Source organism: Bos grunniens, chromosome 28 (assembly GCF_055505025.1).
Source record: "Bos grunniens cultivar Pamir isolate PY7600 chromosome 28, Bosgru_T2T1.0, whole genome shotgun sequence".
Taxonomy (NCBI): Eukaryota; Metazoa; Chordata; class Mammalia; order Artiodactyla; family Bovidae; genus Bos; species Bos grunniens.
In genome coordinates, this window is record NC_141192.1 from 36,108,555 (window position 1) to 36,129,143 (window position 20,589).

At 37.2% G+C, this 20,589-nt stretch overlaps 1 protein-coding gene across 13 annotated transcripts in view; it reads right to left on the reverse strand.

Moving 5' to 3' along the window:
* Positions 1-20,589, reverse strand: part of RYR2 (ryanodine receptor 2) — an 820,811-nt gene that overhangs the window by 417,631 nt on the left and 382,591 nt on the right. For all 13 annotated transcript variants that reach the window (XR_015157121.1, XR_015157120.1, XR_015157122.1 and 10 more), the window contains exons 13-14: positions 4,021-4,185; positions 908-1,029 (exon numbers count right to left, since the gene is read on the reverse strand). Coding sequence is in view for 10 of the 13 variants with exons in the window: in XM_086382784.1 (XP_086238910.1) it covers positions 908-1,029; positions 4,021-4,185 (287 nt within the window). In the remaining 3 variants the exon portion in view is untranslated. The remainder of the gene's footprint in view (positions 1-907; positions 1,030-4,020; positions 4,186-20,589) is intronic.

Below are 20,589 nucleotides of genomic sequence, written 5' to 3' on the forward strand. Positions count from 1 at the left end.
ATACTATAAATATATACATGCACACATGCACGTTCAGTTGCTTCAGTCATGTCTGACTCTGCGATCCTACGGTCTGTAGCTCTCCAGGCTCCTTTGTCCATGGGGATTCTGCATGTAAAAACTGGAATGACTTGCCGTTTCCTCCTCCAACGATCTTTCCGATTCAGGGAACAAACCTGTATCTCATGTTTCCTGCATCGGCAGGTGGGTTCTTTACCACCTGTGCCACTTGAGAAGAGCTTATACACATATATATCAGTTTTTCCCATCTTTAAATTGGCAAGTGTAAAAACAGATATAATACCTATCACCAACCAGAGTATATCTTGGGATAAGGTTCCCAGAAAACACTCTGGACACAAGTTAGACTTACTTTTGTAGATATGCAATTGTTTCCATTATTACATGGGAAAACTTATTTATTACAAGAATCACTTTAAAAAAAGTTCAAAATTCACAAAGTATCTAGGCAGTACCACTCTCAGTGTGAAAGAGCTAGCACAAGGGTATGTTATAGAATAATTCTCACATACAGCTAACAATTATAAGTTACATATACAATTCCTAAAACCACAGTCGTTTCTTAAAAAATCATTTAAAGGAAATATACTCAATACTCTATAATAATCTATAAGGGAACAGAATTTGAAAAAGCACAGATATATGAATATGTATAACTAAGTCACTTGGCTGTATACGTGAAACTAACGCATTGTAAATCAACTATATTCCAATTTAAAAAAGAAAAACACAAAATTATCTATCTAGCATTTCCTAATGTGTTCAGCAGAATTGCCAAACTGTATGAGATTTACCAACATAATATGTTTTAGAATTGTTTATTTGTAATATGAAAATGAAACTGAAATAAAGTATCAAGCAATCACAACAAAGAAGGAAAATGTACCTAATAAATCTATTAAAAAGGAAGACTGTGCTCCGGATGACACGTGCTGTCCGAGATTCTTCATGCTGAGATCTGGATAAATTTAGGCCATCATCCATGTGTCCTTCATGATGCATAATAGCCTGCATGAAAACAAAAATAACTCCATTACTCCCAACATCCTTTTTTCAAATGGGTGTTAGGAAGATGTGCACTCAAAAAGGTGAGCCGTGACAATAAACAGAGTCTAAAGACAGGTGAAACAGGCTGTACGCAGTCATGGTCAGGTAAAGTGATATGCACATGTTCCTGTACAAATTCATCCTTCAATATATTTATTCAGTTGTTGCTTTAAAGATGAATCAATTGTTGTTTAAACACAAATCAATAAATGTATTGATTTGAAAAACAAATATTAGAGTGCTTTCACATATCTATATTCAATAATTCATCCACAGTCTAAACAAACTCTGAACAAAGAAGCAAAGGAAAACATTACATGGAATACCAGTTATACAGTAATTCTGAACATAGCAGGGTTAATTTATCAGCACTGAGCAATGCTTCTACGGAGAAGGCAATGGCACCTCACTCCAGTACTCTTGCCTGGAAAATCCCATGGATGGAGGAGCCTGGTAGGCTGCAGTCCATGGGGTCGCTAAGAGTCGGACACGACTGAGCGACTTTACTTTCATTTTTTACTTTCATGCATTGGAGAAGGAAATGGCAACCTACTCCAATATTCTTGCCTGGAGAATCCCAGGAATGGGGGAGCCTGGTGGGCTGCCGTCTATGGGGTCGCACAGAGTCAGACACGACTGAAGTGACTAAGCAGTAGCAATGCTTCTAAGGTATCTCAGTTCTTTTAAAAAATGTATTTTATTGTATTATTTCTTTTGTTAGGCTTTATATTTCTGAATATACAACATAAAGAGATAATTGAACAGCTGAATGAATTTTACAAAGTGCAACAACTGTGTAACACCCAATCAAGAAAGAGAATGTTACAGCACCTTAAAACCTCCTCTAGTGTTCACTTCCTGTCCCTGTTTTCCAAGGTATTTCCCATCTTCAGGACTTTCAACAGCAAAGATCACTTGTGTACTGTATGTAAATGGAACCATCGTGCCTAACTCCCTTCAGGCAACACCAACAGCAAAAAGTCTTCAGAACATTTAACCAGATAAACCGAACGAAAATTAGCAACTAAAACTAATATCACAAACTACCTAAAAAGCAATGTAAAGAGGATTTTCCCTATACCAAAATCAATGAGACAGAGATTCAGTCTTTTTTTCTAGTCAAAGTTTTTTTTTCTTTTTGCCATTCCACAGAACATCTGGGATCTTAGACTAAACCAAACTGGGTTTAGTCTATGAATATAAGGATTCTTAAGTATTGTGATGTCTTCTACCAGATATTGAACCTTTGCCCCCTTACAGTGGAAACTGGGAATCTTAACCACTGAACCATCAGGGAAGTCCCAAAGTCAATTCCAAACCTTAAATGCATTCACTGACAAAGAAAAAATGACCATAATGAAGCAATGTATTACTCTTTTTAAGACTCTAAAAAACAAACAAACAAAATTAAAAAGAGGAATTAAATAAGATAAAAAAAGAATTTAATGAACTAGAAAGAAAATGATATAGTAGGTAAGGATGAATAAACCCCAAATGTTTATTTTTTGAGAAGATAAATGAAAGAGATTAACCTCTCACAAAGCAAGCCAAAGATAAAATTGAAAGAAAGAAATAAACACAGGAAATATGATATAAGATACAAAAGACATTAAAATTATAAAATATAATAAATCAATGCCGTATGAGACTTAATGCCCCCTCCAATTTTTTTTTAAGAACATAACTGACTACCCCAGAGGACATGGATGACTTTCTAGCAAATTTAAAAAATCATCAAAAGGCATATCATTAATGTAGAAAATTTGATGATATCAACTTATTTAACAGAGATGGGAAAGGAAATTTAAGATCCAATATTTAAAAGATCATAGGACTAGACAATTTCACAAGTGAGCTCTAATGAACCTTCAAAGAAAACATATTCTTTAAATAGTAAACTAGTAAGTGAACAATGACTGCTGCCTATCTTTACAGTCTGTCACCTATGAAAGGTCTATATTTTCTAATGGTTGAAAAAAGACAAAGGAAAGAATACTTTGCAAAATTTGAAAATTGTTAGAATTTCAAATTTCAATATCCATAAACAAAGAAAAATTAATGCATAAATTTATCAAATGAATATATGTGGCAATTCTATGTAAGTTCTAAAATAAAATATAAGTAGAAACCAATAAGATTTAAGAAGAAGAATAAACTAGGCCAACCTGGGTTTAGTCTATGAATATAAGGATTCTTAAATATTGTGATGTCTATTCACTTATTTATCAACAAAGTAAAAGACACTAAAGCATGATTTTTATCTCCCTTCAACTGATAAAATTTAGCAATCATATCTAATTTTATTAAGTCAGATAAAGTGAAATAGCAGAATATTATTTAAGTATATAAACTAGTTTAATCGTCTACAGGATGCAAGAAGGCATAACTTCAGTGAAAGAGGAGTGAAAATTCACAATCAGAAGTCATACTGAGATGAACAACCAGAATAGATGAAATGACAGCAAGCTGAGATAAGCGTGACTTGGGTGCGATAACGAAAAACACACAAAAAACTAAAATTTCAACCCTTTCATGGTTCACAGCCTTGTGTGGCGAAGGGGCTATGTAACTCAATGAAGCTATGAGCCACGCCCCACGCAGGGACACCCAAAAGCGATGGATCAAAGGGGAGAGTGCTGATAAAACACGGTCTCCTGGAGGAGGAAAGGCAACCTGCTTCGGTATTCTATCCAGAGGAGCCTGGCAGGCCATACAGTTCATGGGGTCGAAAAAAGTCAAACAGGACTGAGCAACTAAACGACAACAACAAAGCAACATCTAAAACTGCTCACCATACAAAAACCAGAGAGCTTCTCAGGGTGGGACTGGACCTCTAGCATGTAAATAACATAGCAAGTGGCTGAGAGTGTTAGCTACTTGTTTTGGTCTTGCATTTGTAGTTTTCAGTCATTAAGAATGACTGCCATAGACAGTGTTTTTGTACATTCTTACCTTACGTTGTATGGATCCCATTCTCACCGATTTCACATCCACAGACTGGTAAGTCAGCCACAAGCCTGTATTGATATGCTGTATATAACATACTGAGTCTCCATATTTTATTTCAGAGGTTCCCATGCCATCAACTTCTTTTCTCACTCCTACATCCAATTTTTCCTGAGAGAGGAAAAAAAAAAAGATAAGCAAAGGCTTTTAAAAAATATGGGTTTAATATCAAAAGAACTTTGCCTTGTTGTAAATCATGTCCCTTGAAAAATGTAGCCCTCTGAAATGATAATGGTCAAATGTTCTATTGTAGCAGTTAAATCTCTAATGGAAACTGAGTAGGAGATTGCAAGGATAAATAACATACTCCTGAATTATTCATACGGGTAGAAAATTATTTCGGCCATAACACAAAATTTTATATTGCTTCATGGAAAACTCCAAACTGGAGACCTTAAAATCAGTAATTTAGGTTTCATATTCTTTCTAGATTATTATTTTTATGATTGATGACTAAGAGTATAGGTTGGGGGGATAGAAAACTCAATTTTGAGCCTAATCTCTGCCACTTAGTACCTCTGAGGTCTTAGGATAACTTAATTAAACCTTTTAAGCCTCTGTTTTCTCATCTGTAAATAAAGCTAACAAGAGAACCTCCCCCACAGTATCAGAAAAAAATGAGATAATGAATGAGATAAAAAAATGAGATAACCCTTTCAGCACAGAATCTGTGATAAAATAAACACTTTAATAAACTTTCAGGATTTTGACCATGAATCTGTTATTTATAATGGTAATGATTAATTTTGTTTTAATGAGGGTGTTAGGAATAATGATGATTTCTTTCAAACACTAATCAAGGGTATAATTCAGTTTCAATATAGTTTTTGGACTACAGAGCTCCCTATGCTAGGAAGAAACAATCAATCCTCTGATACCAACTAAATATTTCCTTTCAATCCTTATTTATTTTAATGCTTCTTCCTTCAATTTTCCCTTCCATGTTTCATTCTGGTCTTCAAAAACTCATTATATCTTGAAGTTCTGTATAATTCTTAAAATAACAAGAAAAAAATCTAATACTCTTTTGGTTACAATATCTTCTTTTGTGGTTCCTTATTGTCCTTGTTCTAATTTTCTTGTTAAATTTACTTTTTGTCTATCTCTTTGGCTGTTACAGCATTGTTTGAAATCAGTACTAGTTATATAAATGTTTCTGAAAATTAGGTTGGAGTCAATTTTATGTCTGTCAAACCACCAAAAGGAACAATTCAAGTAAAACAGAAATTTTGATTTTTTATGGCATTATTGCTGCTGCTGCTGCTGCTAAGTCTCTTCAGTCGTGTCCGACTCTGTGCAACCCCATAGACGGCAGCCCACCAGGCTCCCCCGTCCCTGGGATTCTCCAGGCAAGAACACTGGAGGGGGTTTATTACACCACACTAATAATTAAGAACTCCAAAATAATTAAGGACACTCCGTCAACAATTGAAAATTAAAACTTAAATGAGTTTTGATTCTTAATGCAAAAAGGGTCAAGGTCATATAAGAAAGTGAATGCAATTATAAGTTAAGTTGATTTAACCATTATGCAAATAACCTGAAACACTATTCTAAGAATAAGCAATAAAACAGATAATAAACCATTCCAATTTCATTCTATCAAACCAGATAAACTACAAGTCTACTTAAACCAACCCTCTAAATAGAAAAATTAAATTCTAGGGAAAATATATAACAATGCAATTATCTCCTCAAAATAAAACAAGGAGCTTCTAACATGCTTTTTGTTTTTCCTTTATCCCAGGAAATTGGCTTGTAGTCTATTTACAGGTTTGAGGATTGGGCTTTGAAAAAGTGCAGCTGCTAAGTGCAAAGGTAAGCTGTGCTTGCTTTTTACTGAAGTGCTTCACATGACTCTCTGGATTAGAACTTTTAATTCCAAAACTTCATGATGACCATGTTTTTGTAATTATTATGATCCTCAAGTCAAGTAAGAATTACTAAAGTGACATTAGAGGAAAAAACAAAACAAAAAAAACCACCTGATTATTTGCTGTTTAAAAGAACAAAAGCCAGTCATGTCCTTTCCTTCTTTTATTTCCTATCATTTTCTGTAGCTCAAGTTTAGGAGACATTCAGGTAAAAATAATCTCTATGATCTGACCCATCACCATGTTAAGAACATGGCAGCTGGTAAAAGCATCTAATCGAAAACTAGTCTATCTTACCAGAAATAAAGTGTCCAAGTTAGGTGAGAAGTCAGATTCCTAAAACCCTGTATTAGCTAACCTATATCTAAATTAGTGATCTTTAGTTTTAGCATTACCTTGATATATTTTATAAATCATCTGTATTTAGTTTTCTTTTCAGTTATTCTGGCTTTGGGAAATGATTGTAGTTTAGTTAGGCTAATCATCCACAGACAACAGTTAGAAAATTGGAAAAAAATATTTTTTAGAATCTGTGGTTGGGCATTTCAGAGACCAAAAGCAGAAAGTGAACATCAGACTTCTCTATAAAGACAAACAGTACCCAAGAGATTGGTAAGATGTAGCCTTTGCCTAGGGGCATGCCCTGTGCAATTTGCTTGGAGCTCAAGCAGAAGAAAAGCTGCTGCCTTATTTGATACTTAAGGTATCAAAGGACACAGTTTCGGGCTCACAAGCAGACAAAAAAATTAGACGAGCTAAATCCTGGATGAGAAAAGTAGCCACAAAATCTGTTTATGCAATCTGCCAATTCTTGTTAACCACTATACTATGCAAACCCAGGGGAGGCCTAGTAAATAGCAGCAGCTGGACTCCAAAATAACTGAGCACAAAAGTACAAGCAACAGCCCACTGCCAAAGAAAGAAGAAACTGGAGCTGCAGTTCAGCAAGATTCACTGCCTGAAAAAACCAGTCACTCTTCAGAAAAAATAAAATAACCCCAATCCCAGCATTCAAATAATCCTACTCATGAATGCTTGGAAAATCTAATTTCCGAATGAATATTCATATGGTTCTAGAAGTTTAAAAGATCAGCCTGAAAAATAAAAAGTGATGTTTTGGCATTGGGTATGTCAATCTGGCTCGTGACCAAGTCACAGCTATGTCTGAGTAACTGTTCTCCTTAAATTATATATTTATTTTATATATAATATTGGAGATTAGACTCATTAGCAGATTTAAACTAGTCCTAATAGCATTATGTTTTAATTATATGGACCAGGTAGTTCAAAGAGATTCTTCTAGCATTAACTGAAATTTTCCTTAAATGTCCCCAAATTATTCTGTCAAGTGGCTGAGAGAAAGAAGACAAGGGCCTACATCCTTAGATGATGGAGTATTTTGGTATAAGCCAGTTCTCCTTAAGACAAATAGTGGCTAAAGTTATGAGAGTTAAAAGGTCAAAACTTAATTTATTTGCTTATATACAGGGGCACATTTTGGCAAAGAATAGCTGGTCACTGTGAAATATGAGTCTAACAATACTACAGGTTAAGAGAAATTGCTGGGACGGACGGTCCAGGCCAAGCTTAGCCCATCCAGGGCAGAATTGCAAAAAAAAAAAAACACACACCTGACTTTAGTCCTGATGTTCAGAAGCTTCATGAGGAAAAACTCCAGCAGGTGGGTTAGTGGAGAGAAGGGCTTTAAAACTTTTCCTGTATTGGGAGATGTAAGCAGCTTGCAGAAGGCCCTCTACTGTCTCTTCACTAACCTTAAACCAGGTACCCCCACGCTCTACTCATTTTTGGCCCTAGCTAACCTTTCAAATCTTTTCATCACACAATAGTTTGCAACTTGTGGGTTCTTTCCCTAAATCAAAGAAGCAGAAATGAATAAGTAATTAACAGATGACCAGATCACTTCCCTAGCATCCCCTTCAGAAATCTCACAAATAAACTGTGTGAAAAGGCAGTATCTAAAGAAAGATCATGAGAAGCCCATGAGCCTGCACACTGTGGGGGATGGCCATGACTCTGACCCCCCATCTCAATGATTCACTAGATTACTTCCTTCAGTTCAGTTCAGTTGCTTGGTCGTGTCCGACTCTTTGCGACCCCATGAATCGCAGCACGCCAGGCTTCACTGTCCATCACCAACTCCTGGAGTTCACTCAGACTCACGTCCATCGAGTTCGTGATGGCCATCCAGCCATCTCATCCTCTGTCATCCCCTTCTCCTCCTGCCCACAATCCCTTTCAGCATCAGAGTCTTTTCCAATGAGTCACCTCTTTGCATGAGGTGGCCAAAGTACTGGAGTTTCAGCTTTAGCATCATTCCTTCCAAAGAAATCCCAGGGCTGATCTCCTTCAGAATGGACTGGTTGGATCTCCTTGCAGTCCAAGGGACTCTCAAGAGTCTTCTCCAACAACACAGTTCAAAAGGATCAATTCTTCGGCGCTCAGCTTTCTTCACAGTCCAACTCTCACATCCATACATGACCACAGGAAAAACCATAGCCTTGACTAGACGGACCTTTGTTGGCAAAGTAATGTCTCTGCTTTTCAATATGCTATCTAGGTTGATCATAAGTTTGCTTCCAAGGAGTAAGCATCTATTAATTTCATGGCTGCAATCACCATATGCAGTGATTTTGGAGCCCCCCAAAATAACATCAGCCACTGTTTCCCCATCTATTTCCCATGAAGTGATGGGACCAGATGCCATGATCTTCGTTTTCTGAATGTTGAACTTTAAGCCAACTTTTTCACTCTCCACTTTCACTTTCATCAAGAGGCTTTTTAGTTCCTCTTCATTTCCTGTCATAAGGGTGGTGTCATCTGCATATCTGAGGTTATTGATATTTCTCCTGGCAATCTTGATTCTAGCTTGTGCTTCTTCCAGCCCAGTGTTTCTCATGATGTACTCTGCATATAAGTTAAATAAACAGGGTGACAATATACAGCCTTGACATACTCCTTTTCCTATTTGGAACCAGTCTGTTGTTCCATGTCCAGTTCTAACTGTTGCTTCCTGACCTGCATACAGAATTCTCAAGAGGCAGGTCAGGTGCTCTGGTATTCCCATCTCTTTCAGAATTTTCCACAGTTTATTGTGATCCACACAGTCAAAGGCTTTGGCATAGTCAATAAAGCAGAAATAGATGTTTTTCTGGAACTCTCTTGCTTTTTCCATGATCCAGAGGATGTTGGCAATTTGATCTCTGGTTCCTCTGCCTTTTCTAAAACCAGCTTGGACATCTGGAAGTTCACGGTTCACATATTGCTGAAGCCTGGCTTGGAGAATTTTGAGCATTACTTTACTAGCGTGTGAGATGAGTGCAATTGTGTGGTAGTTTGAGCATTCTTTGGCATTGCCTTTCTTTGGGATTGGAATGAAAACTGACCTTTTCTAGTCCTGTGGCCACTGCTGAGTTTTCCAAATTTGCTGGCATATTGAGTGCAGCACTTTCACAGCATCATCATTCAGGATTTGAAAGAGCTCAACTGGAATTCCGTCACCTCCACTAGCTTTGTTCGTAGTGATGCTTTCTAACGCCCACTTGACTTTGAATTCCAGGATGTCTGGCTCTAGGTCAGTGATCACACCACCGTGATTATCTGGGTCGTGAAGATCTTTTTTGTACAGTTCTTCTGTGTATTCCTGCCACCTCTTCTTAATATCTTCTGCTTCTGTTAGGTGCATACTATTTCTGTCCTTTATTGAGCCCATCTTTGCATGAAATGTTCCCTTGGTATCTCTAATTTTCTTGAAGAGGTCTCTAGTCTTTCTCATTCTGTTGTTTTCCTCTATTTCTTTGCATTGATCGCTGAGGAAGGCTTTCTTCCTGGTCTCCCTTTAAAAGCTTTCACTGCTATGCAGAATCTTCAGAAGTGGTTTTGGGGGTTGCTGAGTCCACCATCTTCCCAGACAGCTAGTTATTCTGATTCAAGGCAACCTTTCTCTGTATCAGCGTTTGTGACTATTGATTTTGTGAGCAGCAAGCGGCAGACCTGATTCAATAACAGAGGGTCTTTGAGGAGCTTCCATGGGGACAGTGAAACAAGGATACAGAGCCTTAGGAGAAGCCCTCTAAAATCTTGTACTATATTTTCTCTCCCCTGGAGTGTGGACAGAACCAATGAACATGATGGGGAATCACTTCTGTGATTAGATTGTGTTACACCACGAAGGCGAAAAGACTCAGCAGACGTAGTCAGGGTCTCTATTAAAGTGACCTGGAACAAATAAAATGGGAGGCTTCCCAGGCTGAGTCACACTTAATCGGGTGCGGTCTTTAAAAGAGGATTTAGGCTTTCCTTAAGCACAGAGACTACAGTGAGTCCCATGGATTCCATTCTGCTTACAATCTTCCTCTTCAGGACATTCGCACTACAGACTCCTTGGCCAGCTTTCCAATCTCAGAAAGCAAGTCCATATAAAACATCCCTTCATATATATGTCTCTCATTCTGGCACTCTCTCTCTGGTTAAACTCTGACTGATATGCTACTACTAAGTCACTTCAGTTGTGTCCGACTCTGTGCGACCCCATAGACGGCAGCCCACCAGGCTCCTCCGTCACTGGGATTCTCCAGGCAAGAACACTGGAGTGGGTTGCCATTTCCTTCTCCTCTGACTGATATACCTCATCTTTTTTTTTTTTCATTTTTTTGTTGTTGTTGTCGTCTTTTCTTACTTCATTTTTAAGGGCGTTGTTTTCTTTCTAATTTTACTAGCAAAATCTGTTCATTGCCGACAACTACAAATACCTAAAGGTATCAAAAATTAATGATCACCTATAGTCCTCATCTCTCCCAGACATAACCATCATTAACATCTTGTTGCATTTCTTTCCAGCATCTCCATTTTTAAACTTGAAGTATAATTGGCCTACATTATGTTAGCTCCAGGTATACAACACAGCGATTCAATCATAATGCTATACATTACAAAATCATCACCATGATGTCAAATTACCATGTGTATTATCTAAGATACTGCTGCTGCTGCTGCTGCTGATACTACAATATTATTAATTATATTCCCCATGCTGAACATTTCATTCCTATGACTCATTGATTTGTAACTGGAAGTTTGTACCTTTTAGTCTCTCTCCCTTCTGGGAACCAATAGTGTTTGTTCTCTGTATCTATGAGTCTGTTCTGTTATGCTTGTTCATTGGCATTGTTTTTTAAATTCTGCATACATATATATATATAAATATATAAGTGAAATCGTACAGTATTTGTCTTTTTCTGACTCAGCAGCATACCCTCTATGTCCATCTATATTGTTGTAAATGGAGAGATTTCTTTTTTCAGATGAGTAACATTTCATCATATATATTTGTATGTATACCATATCTTCTTTATCTATTCACCTATCGATCGGCACTAATCAATCTTAATGTAAATAATGCTGCAATGAACACAAAAATGCATATATCCTTTCAAATTAGTGAAACACCTCATCTTAACCACAGATGGTTTCACCAAGCTCACTGTCAGGCTTAATGTTCTTTTTTTTTAATTTTTTTTAAATTTTATTTTATTTTTAAACTTTACAATATTGTATTGGTTTTTCCAAATACGAAATGAATCCACCACAGGTATACATGTGTTCCCCATCCTGAACCCTCCACCCTCCTCCCTCCCCATACCATCCCTCTGGGTCGTCCCAGTGCACCAGCCCCAAGCATCCAGTATTGTGCATCGAACCTGGACTGGCGACTCGTTTCATATATGATATTATACATGTTTCAATGCCATTCTCCCAAATCTTCCCACCGTCTCCCTCTCCAACAGAGTCCATAAGAGTGTTCTATACATCAGTGTGTCTTTTGCTGTCTCGTACACAGGGTTATTGTTACCATCTTTCTAAATTCCATATATATGTGTTAGTATACTGTATTGGTGTTTTTCTTTCTGGCTTACTTCACTCTGTATAATAGGCTCCAGTTTCATCCACCTCATTAGAACTGATTCAAATGTATTCTTTTTAATGGCTGAGTAATACTCCATTGTGTATATGTACCATAGCTTTCACTGCCTTCTGATCCAGCAATCCCACTGCTGGGCATACACACTGAGGAAACCAGAAGGGAAATAGACACGTGTACCCCAATGTTCATCACAGCACTGTTTATAATAGCCAGGACATGGAAGCAATCTAGATGTCCATCAGCAGATGAATGGATAAGAAAGCTATGGTACATATACACAATGGAGTATTAATGCTCTTTAAAATTACCATAAAAACTAGAACAGAATTTCTCTTATCTTCTGTAAAAACATAGTGGGCATTACTTTCTATTATGCTATCAAAACCCTTTGAGAAACACCACTTGAATGCAAGAATTTATTCTGAATTTAATCCTGATTAAAAGCAAAAATCCATCTGCATTGATAAACAGCATATAACTATTTTGATAATAAAAAAGCCCAAGTTATCCATTTTGATTTTAATTTTTAGATATTTAATCAGTCACTAAGCAACCATAATATACAGGTGATCACAGATGAGCAACATTTTTTTTTATCTGCTGCTGCTGCTGCTGCTGCTAAGTCATTTCAGTCGTGTCTGACTCTGTGCGACCCCATGGACTGCAGCCTACCAGGCTTCTCCGTCCATGGGATTCTCCAGGCAAGAACACTGGAGTGGGTTGCCATTTCCGTCTCCAATGCATGAAAGTGGAAAGTGAAAGAAGTCACTCAGTCATGTCCGACTCTTAGTGATCCCATGGACTGCAGCCTACCAGGCTCCTCCATCCATGGGATTTTCCGGGCAACAGTACTGGAGTGGGGTGCCATTGCCTTCTCCCTTTTATCTGCTACTCATTACTAAATCACAAGTTTTATCATTAAAGGGGGCTTTAGATTTACTATTAATACTTAGGTTCAGAGTCTAGATCTGCCACTTAACTAATCTAAGCCTAAATATAGTCATCTACATAAGGAAGATTAAAAACAGTATCTAAGCTTTATAGGTTTGAACTAGGATTAAATATGGAGAAGGCAATGGCCACCCACTCCAGTACTCTTGCCTGGAGAATCCCATGGACGGAGGAGCCTGGTAGGCTGCAGTCCATGGGGTCGCTAAGAGTCGGGCACAACTGAGCGACGACACTTTCACTTTTCACTTTCATGCACTGGAGAAGGAAATGGCAACCCACTCCAGTGTTCTTGTCTGGAGAATCCCAGGGACAGAGGAGCCTAGTGGGCTGCCTTCTATGGGGTCGCACAGAGTCAGACACAACTGAAGCGACTTAGCAGCAGCAGCAAGATTAAATAAGAAAACACATAAAAAGGACTTAGCACATTACTTGGCACATTATAAACTGTTAGCTTGACTCTTATTTTTATTGTGTGGGTCTATACATTTTAAAGCATCTTAAACATTTTTTGAGCCAAGAATAAAAATCTCAAATAAAAACATGCTAAAACTATGTCCTAAAAATATTTTGTTCTATTTTTACAATTTGCTCCATAATCCTTGTAATCTCATTGGAAGTCTTATTTGAGGTTGGTATTCCATCATTTCAATAGCCAAAGGTTTCTATTCATGGTTCATGAAAGGAAAAAGACTGGATAAAATCACCCACAGAGGAATATTTCAGTGGTATTTTAGGCTAAAAAAAAAAAACGACATCTTGGGGGCAGTGTAATACAGGGTAATTGTCAACCTACCTTACGATAAAAACTGACATTTCAATACACTAATGTAACGGTTTAAAATTCTAGGAGTAGAGAAAATGAAGAAAAGGTCTATGAAAACCTGCATGAATCAAACTGAATTTTTCATGATATAAAATGCTTTCTTTAAAAAAAAGACCAAGGATTTCACAATATATATGTGCATCAAAACATCACATTGTAAATCTTATTTTCACACATTATTAAATGTCAGTTATATCTCCCTAAAGCTGAGGGGGGAAAAGGGACAACATCAGTGATATAAATTGTCTTTCACTTTATTGTGTTTATTCTGAATATATCCAATCATCAACAATTGTTGATTATTCTGCAAATCCTGAATATGAGAATGGCTAGTGAGTATTCACATTAGTACAAAGATATCCCAATGACAATTTTAAAAATCGCTGCTTATATTAAATAGCAGAACAGGTTTTTAAAGCTGTTCTCAAAATTTTAAGTAAGAATGATCTTGAAGTGAAGTGAAGTGAAAGTCGCTCAGTCATGTCGAACTCTTTGGGACCCCACGGACTATACAGTCCATGGAATTCTCCAGGCCAGTATACTGGAGTGGGTAGGCTTTCCCTTCTCCAGGGGATGTTCCCAACCTAGGGATCGAACCCAGGTCTCCCACATTGCAAGTGGATTCTGAGCCACAAGGGAAGTCCAAGAATACTGGAGTGGGTAGCCTATCCCTTCTCCAGCAGATCTTCCTGACCCAGGAATTGAACTGGGGTCTCCTACATCACAGGTGGATTCTGTACCAACTGAGTTACAAGGGAAGCCCAGAATGATCTTAATGTTTTCTTAAAAAAAAAAAAAAAATATATATATATATATATTATATATATGTTTTAAGAATATACTTTCAAAGCAGTTTCACACAATCATAGGTAAGGGAACGCTAATGTAAAATAAGGGTCCTTAAGAGGTGATTTTTCACTTCAGAATTTCTAAAACCATACCCTTTATTCTAAGAAAAAGTTGGCATTTTCAACTGTTCTAAAACAGGTTTAATTTTTCACCAGTAATAAAAATTTGGCTTACAACATAGTAACTGTGTCAACCAATAGTCATTTATTAATTGTATACTCAAAGTACACCAAGAATCAAAGAAATATCTTACACACACATCTTTGCCTTCCAGAAATATAAGTACTCATTATTTTCATTGGATATAGTACAGCAAAAATATGTAAAAATGTAGCAAGCATTTTCAGCTTGTCAGTGGCATTAAGGGAAAACAAGAATGAGATACACCTTTAAGAAAACGTGATTATTTATTCAAAGGCCAGGGACCATGACCAAGTATGATGCTTAACAAAAGGATGAAAGAAATCCTTTACCTACATCATCTTTTCTAAAACATTAACCGTATAAAAACAGTATTTTATTTTAAAAACATATTATGTCATCTATAACTATGAACTGTACTTTTACTCTATTTTAGAGTAAAAAAACTGTACTTTTTTTTTAGAGTACTTTTAGTACTAAAAGTACTTTTATTTTAGAGTAAAAAAACTGTACTTTTACTCTATTTTACTCTATTTTAGTTAGTTATTTTAGAGTTAAAAAAACTGTACTTTTTTTTTAGAGTACTTTTAGTACTTTTATTTTAGAGTAAAAAAAACTGTACTTTTACTCTATTTTACTCTATTTTAGTTAGTTCTAAGTTCAATGCTTTTTTATTATGCAATTGCACCTTTCATCATGAATAATTTTTAATTTTCATAATTAGCCTTATTAGTATAAAAATATGTATATAGTTGTTAAAGACTGAAATACATACACTCAATAGTTGTTTCTGAGTGATGGATAGTACACAATTTTAATTTACCCCTCCCATATTTTTGCATTATTTCTTTTTAAAATCTTCTATAATGATTACACATTATATATAATAGAACAAAGTTATTTTAAAAATAATAGACTTACTGTCTTGACTTCATAGAAAACACTTTATTACGTTATCTGTCAGTGATTTTAAAATGAAAATTCTGTGATTTTAAAAATAAGATTTCCCCAAAAAATTAAAAATAGAGTTTCCATGTGCTCAATTGCTTCAGACATAACGGATTCTTTGAGACCCTATGGACTATAGCCTGCCAGGCTACTCTGTCCATGGGATTCTCCAGGCAAGAATACTGGAGTGGGTTGCTGTGCCCTCCTCTAAGGGTTCTTCCCGACCCAGGGATCAAACCCGCATCTCCTGCATTGCAGATGGATTCTTTACTGCTGAGCCACCAGGGAAGCCCCCAGAGTTACCATAGCATCCAGCAATCCCACTTCTGGGTATTTAACCAGAAAAACTCTAATTCAAAAAGATACACGGACTCCTATTTTCATAGCAACACTGTTCACAATAGCCAAGATATGGAAACTACCCAAATGTCCCGCAACAGTTGAATGGACAAAGAAGATGTGGTACACACACACACACACACACACACACACACACACACACACACACACACACTGGAATACTACTCAGCCATAAAAACAATGAATGCCATTTGCAGCAACATGGATGGCCCTAGAGATTATCATACTAAGAGAAGTAAGTCAGAAAGAGAAAGTCAAATACCATATGATATTACTTACATGTGGAATCTAAAATATGATACAAATGAACTTATTTATGGGACAGAAACAGACTCACAGACACAGAGACAAACTTACAGTTGCCAAGGGGGAGGGGTGGGGGAGGGATGAAATGGTAGTTTGGGATTAGCAAGTGCAAACTATTATATATAGGATGGACAAACAATAAAGTCCTACTGTGTAGCACAAGGAACTTCATTCTAAAAATCATAATGGAAAAGAATATGAAAAATAATGTATATGACATGTACAACTGAATCATTTTGCTGTACAGCACAATATAACACTAAGTCAACTATACTTCAATACAATAAATTAAAAAATAAAATGTTTTCCTTGATTTCACCTGTTTTCATGACTCTCAACCATGTTATATACAAATTGATCGTGTGTTATTAGCAACCTGTGTATTAGAGTGGTTCCATGAATGTGGGCTCCATACAGGAGACCAGTTTTAGAGAAATCAAACAGTTCATTGGGTTTTCCAGGTGGTGCTAGGGGTAAAGAACCCACATGCCAGTGCAGGAGACTTAAGAGACCTCAGTATGATCCCTGGATTGGGAAGATCCCCTGGAGGAGGGCTTAGAAACTAACTCCAGTATTCTTGCCTGGAGAATCCCATGGACAGAGGAGCCTCGCAGGCTACAGTCCACGGGGTTGCAGAGAGTCAAACATGACTGAAGCAACTTAGCACACACATATGCATTCCAACAGTTCATTAAAAGGCAATATTGAAATTCCAGTTCCCTGTGCTTTCAATGTCAGCTATGACAGTATAAAATCACCAAAAGCCAGAAACAGAACCTCTGAGCAGAGACCACAGAAGAATCTGGTCAGTAAAAATTCTTCATATGTAAATCATAACGCTGACAGAACAAAAGCAGAGAGATTTATGGGGAAATGTTTCAAAAGCTATTGCCTTGTGCGAGAACTGTTTTGAGATTTTAAAAATATTCATAGCTTTTGAGTCAGTATTTCTGCTTCAAGGTCTCCCCATGAAGAAAGAAATTTAAAATGTGCACAAAACTTATGTCCAAGTATGTCAGTACAATGGTTGAATTTTTTAACTGATTTTTTTTGTTACAGAGGAAAAATGGCTATCATAACAGTCAAAACAACCAGAGATTTTTTTTAATTTAAATAAAAATGTTCCCCTTGCACTCATATTCTCATATATCTTCCCTTTTGATCGGTTTTTTAGGTTTATTTTTTATATTTTATTGAAGTAGAGTTGATTTACAATGTTGTACTAATTCTCACTGTACAGCAAAATGATACAGTTTCACATATATGCACATTTTTTTCTCAAATTCTTTTCCATTATGGTTTATCACAGGATATTAAATATAGTTCCCTGTTGTACAGTAAGACCTTGTTGTTTATCCATTCTCTACATAATAGTTTGCATTTGCTAATCTCAACCTCCCAATCCTTTCTTCTCTCTCCTGCCTCCTCCATTTTGATCTTTCTAAAGCAGTCAAAATTAAAAGATTAGTACAGATTTTTCACATCTAACATATTGTCATATACAAACACACACACTGGGGTCTTTTTCTTCAGTTAAAAAAAAAGTAAGATTTTAAAATTGCTTTATAATTTGCTTTTTTTCACTCAACAATATTATGATGGATATCTTTCCAAATCAACATATTCTCATGGCTAATGCCACTAAGTTACCAACTCTATTAATATTTGTTAAACATTTGAGTCTTTACCAGGTTTTTTTTTTCCCCATGGCAAGGAATGATAAAGGTAATGTGCACAGTTTTATTTTATTTCTATAAGAAAACCCCTCTCATTTAAAATGCACTTATATAGAATGTTGCTAGATCAATGGAGGCATGTATGCAAGACATTTTTAATGTTAATATATGTGTCTGTTTCGTATTTGCATTTCCACTGGAATAACCCAGCCCCTGCTTTGCTCAGTTCAGTTCAGTTCAGTTCAGTCGCTCAGTCATGTCCAACTCTTTGCAACTCCATGGACTGCATGCAGCACACCAGGACTCCATCTCCATCACCAACTCCCGGAGTTTACTCAAACTCATGTCCATTGAGGCAGTGATGCCATCCAACCATCTCATCCTCTGTTGTCCCCTTCTTCTCCTGCCTTCAATCTTTCCAAGCATCAGGGTCTTTCAAATGAGTCAGCTCTTCGCATCAGGTGGCCAAAGTATTGGAGTTTCAGCTTCAACATCAGTCCTTCCAATGAACACCCAGGACTGATGTCCTTTAGGATGGACTGGTTGGATCTCCACGCAGTCCAAGGGACTCTCCAAGAGTCTTCTCCAACACCACAGTTCAAAAGCATCAATTCTTTGGCGCTCAGCTTTCTTTATAGTCCAACTCTCACATCCATACATGACCACTGGAAAAACCATAGCCTTGACTAGACGGACCTTTGTTGGCAAAGTAATGTCTCTGCTTTTTAATATGCTGTCTAGGTTGGTCATAACTTTCCTGCCAAGGAGTAAGCGTCTTTTAATTTCATGGCTGCAGTCACCATCTGCAGTGATTTTGGAGCCTAAAAAAGCTAGAGGCATTCATTTACCTCCTGGAGAAGTAGGACTGTTATAGTAGAAAGAATGAAAAGAGAAAGATTGTGGAGGTATTCAGCTTTCTAGAGTAAAATAGGATTTCTGAATACTATAGGAATGTGATTGTTACAGAAATAATGAAAAGAGAAAAATGAATTTCAGATTTCTCCAGCAGTAACAGGAACTGAGGAGACCACAATTAGACAATAGTGTCAGGCAGCTGCCTGGGAGCCTGTAGAGCGAGTAGGAGAGTGCTTCACTACATGAGGTCCTGGGGAACTCTGACAGCCTTGGGGGTGAATGAGTGACTAGCCAGTCCAGGGTTCCAGACCTGGAGATCAGGCCTGGTTATTGAAACCCACCCTGGGTAGTGGTTTGGAGCAGATAACCTCATGTTTACCCAGATAACCCAGATAACCTCATGTTTACCAGCTCTTCTATACACCCAGCTAAGTGACTATCCATAGAAGGTAGGCAAGTGACTCATCTCTCCTGCCTTTAGTTTTTCCATCTGTAAAATGGGGATCCTGTTTCTCAGTGAGATCACTTATGGAAAACACTCAGATCAAATTGTAGACTTACCGAGAATCACAGAACGGTAGCAATTATCATCTTTAAAAGGTGAAGGATTTAGGGAAGAAGGGGTCCCTGCTTCCCAGTGCCCTCAACAAGATTTAGGAAGGCATGGACTATCAGCATCTTCCCTACCCCTAGTTGAGATCAAGTGAGCCCTCATACGTTCTGGGTGAATAAATGTCCACTTCCCTTCTTTTAGACTTCCCTTTCTTCCACTACCTTAGTTCAGTAAATTTTATTACAGTTGAATGTTTGGCTTTTTACTCAGAAATATCTTGTTACTCAATTTTGAAATTTTTAGAAAATATTATTTGACTTATCTCTGTTTTACTGGAAGTAATCAGAGCACCTTTTACTTTTTGTCTTTCGCCTCCAGTTTTTGTTAGATATATATTTACCTTTTAAATCCCATGTCTTGAAAAAATTTCTAATATTATTTCAATGTGATATGCCTGTTCATATTTTTCCCCTTCTCTGGGATTTATTTCAGAAGATATATTTTGCTGGGATGTCATGCATTTCTTTGCACTTTTCCAATTTTCTGCCATCTTTTTTTCTTGAAAAGGGCTTTCACCATCAGATAACTGATCATCTTTGGCAGGTTGAATTTTTTGTCTTTCTGGACTGAGGGATTATCAGTGGACAAACTAGTAAATTCCCAAGTCTTGAGGAAGAAGCCCACTGGCATCAAGTCTGTTCACAATGTGATCAACTGCACACTCCAACTATAGAGACAAGGAGCAACTAACTGCCCATCTGAAGTCCACCCAAGCTCTCCCCCCTTCAGAGCTCCCCCGTGAGTCCCAATAACAACTACAAATGCTGATCCTGTCTCAGATTATCCACTGGAACTGACCAGCCTTGTCTGTTTCCACCAGAATGAATAGGGACCTACACTGGCTGTCGTTCCTGGAAAACTTGGGAGAACTCATCAAATCAGAAGCATCTTCCACCATTCTGTGTCTTCCAAAGGAAGAGAACTAAGAGCATGGCATTAGGGATGTAAACTCAGGCTACCAGCTTTTCAGAGTTACTTCTGGTCTTGTTCAAACATACCTTTATCTGTAACACGGGCATATGCACCTCTGGGACAAAGCTAACCAGTAATTCAATACTGTTTCTAACACAACGACCAAATTTCACAATAATCATTAAATTAAGGACAGAAATATACAGTTATCTTAAAAAGGCACGCAACAGACACTTGGCATGTGTCAAGTGAACAAGTGATTTTCA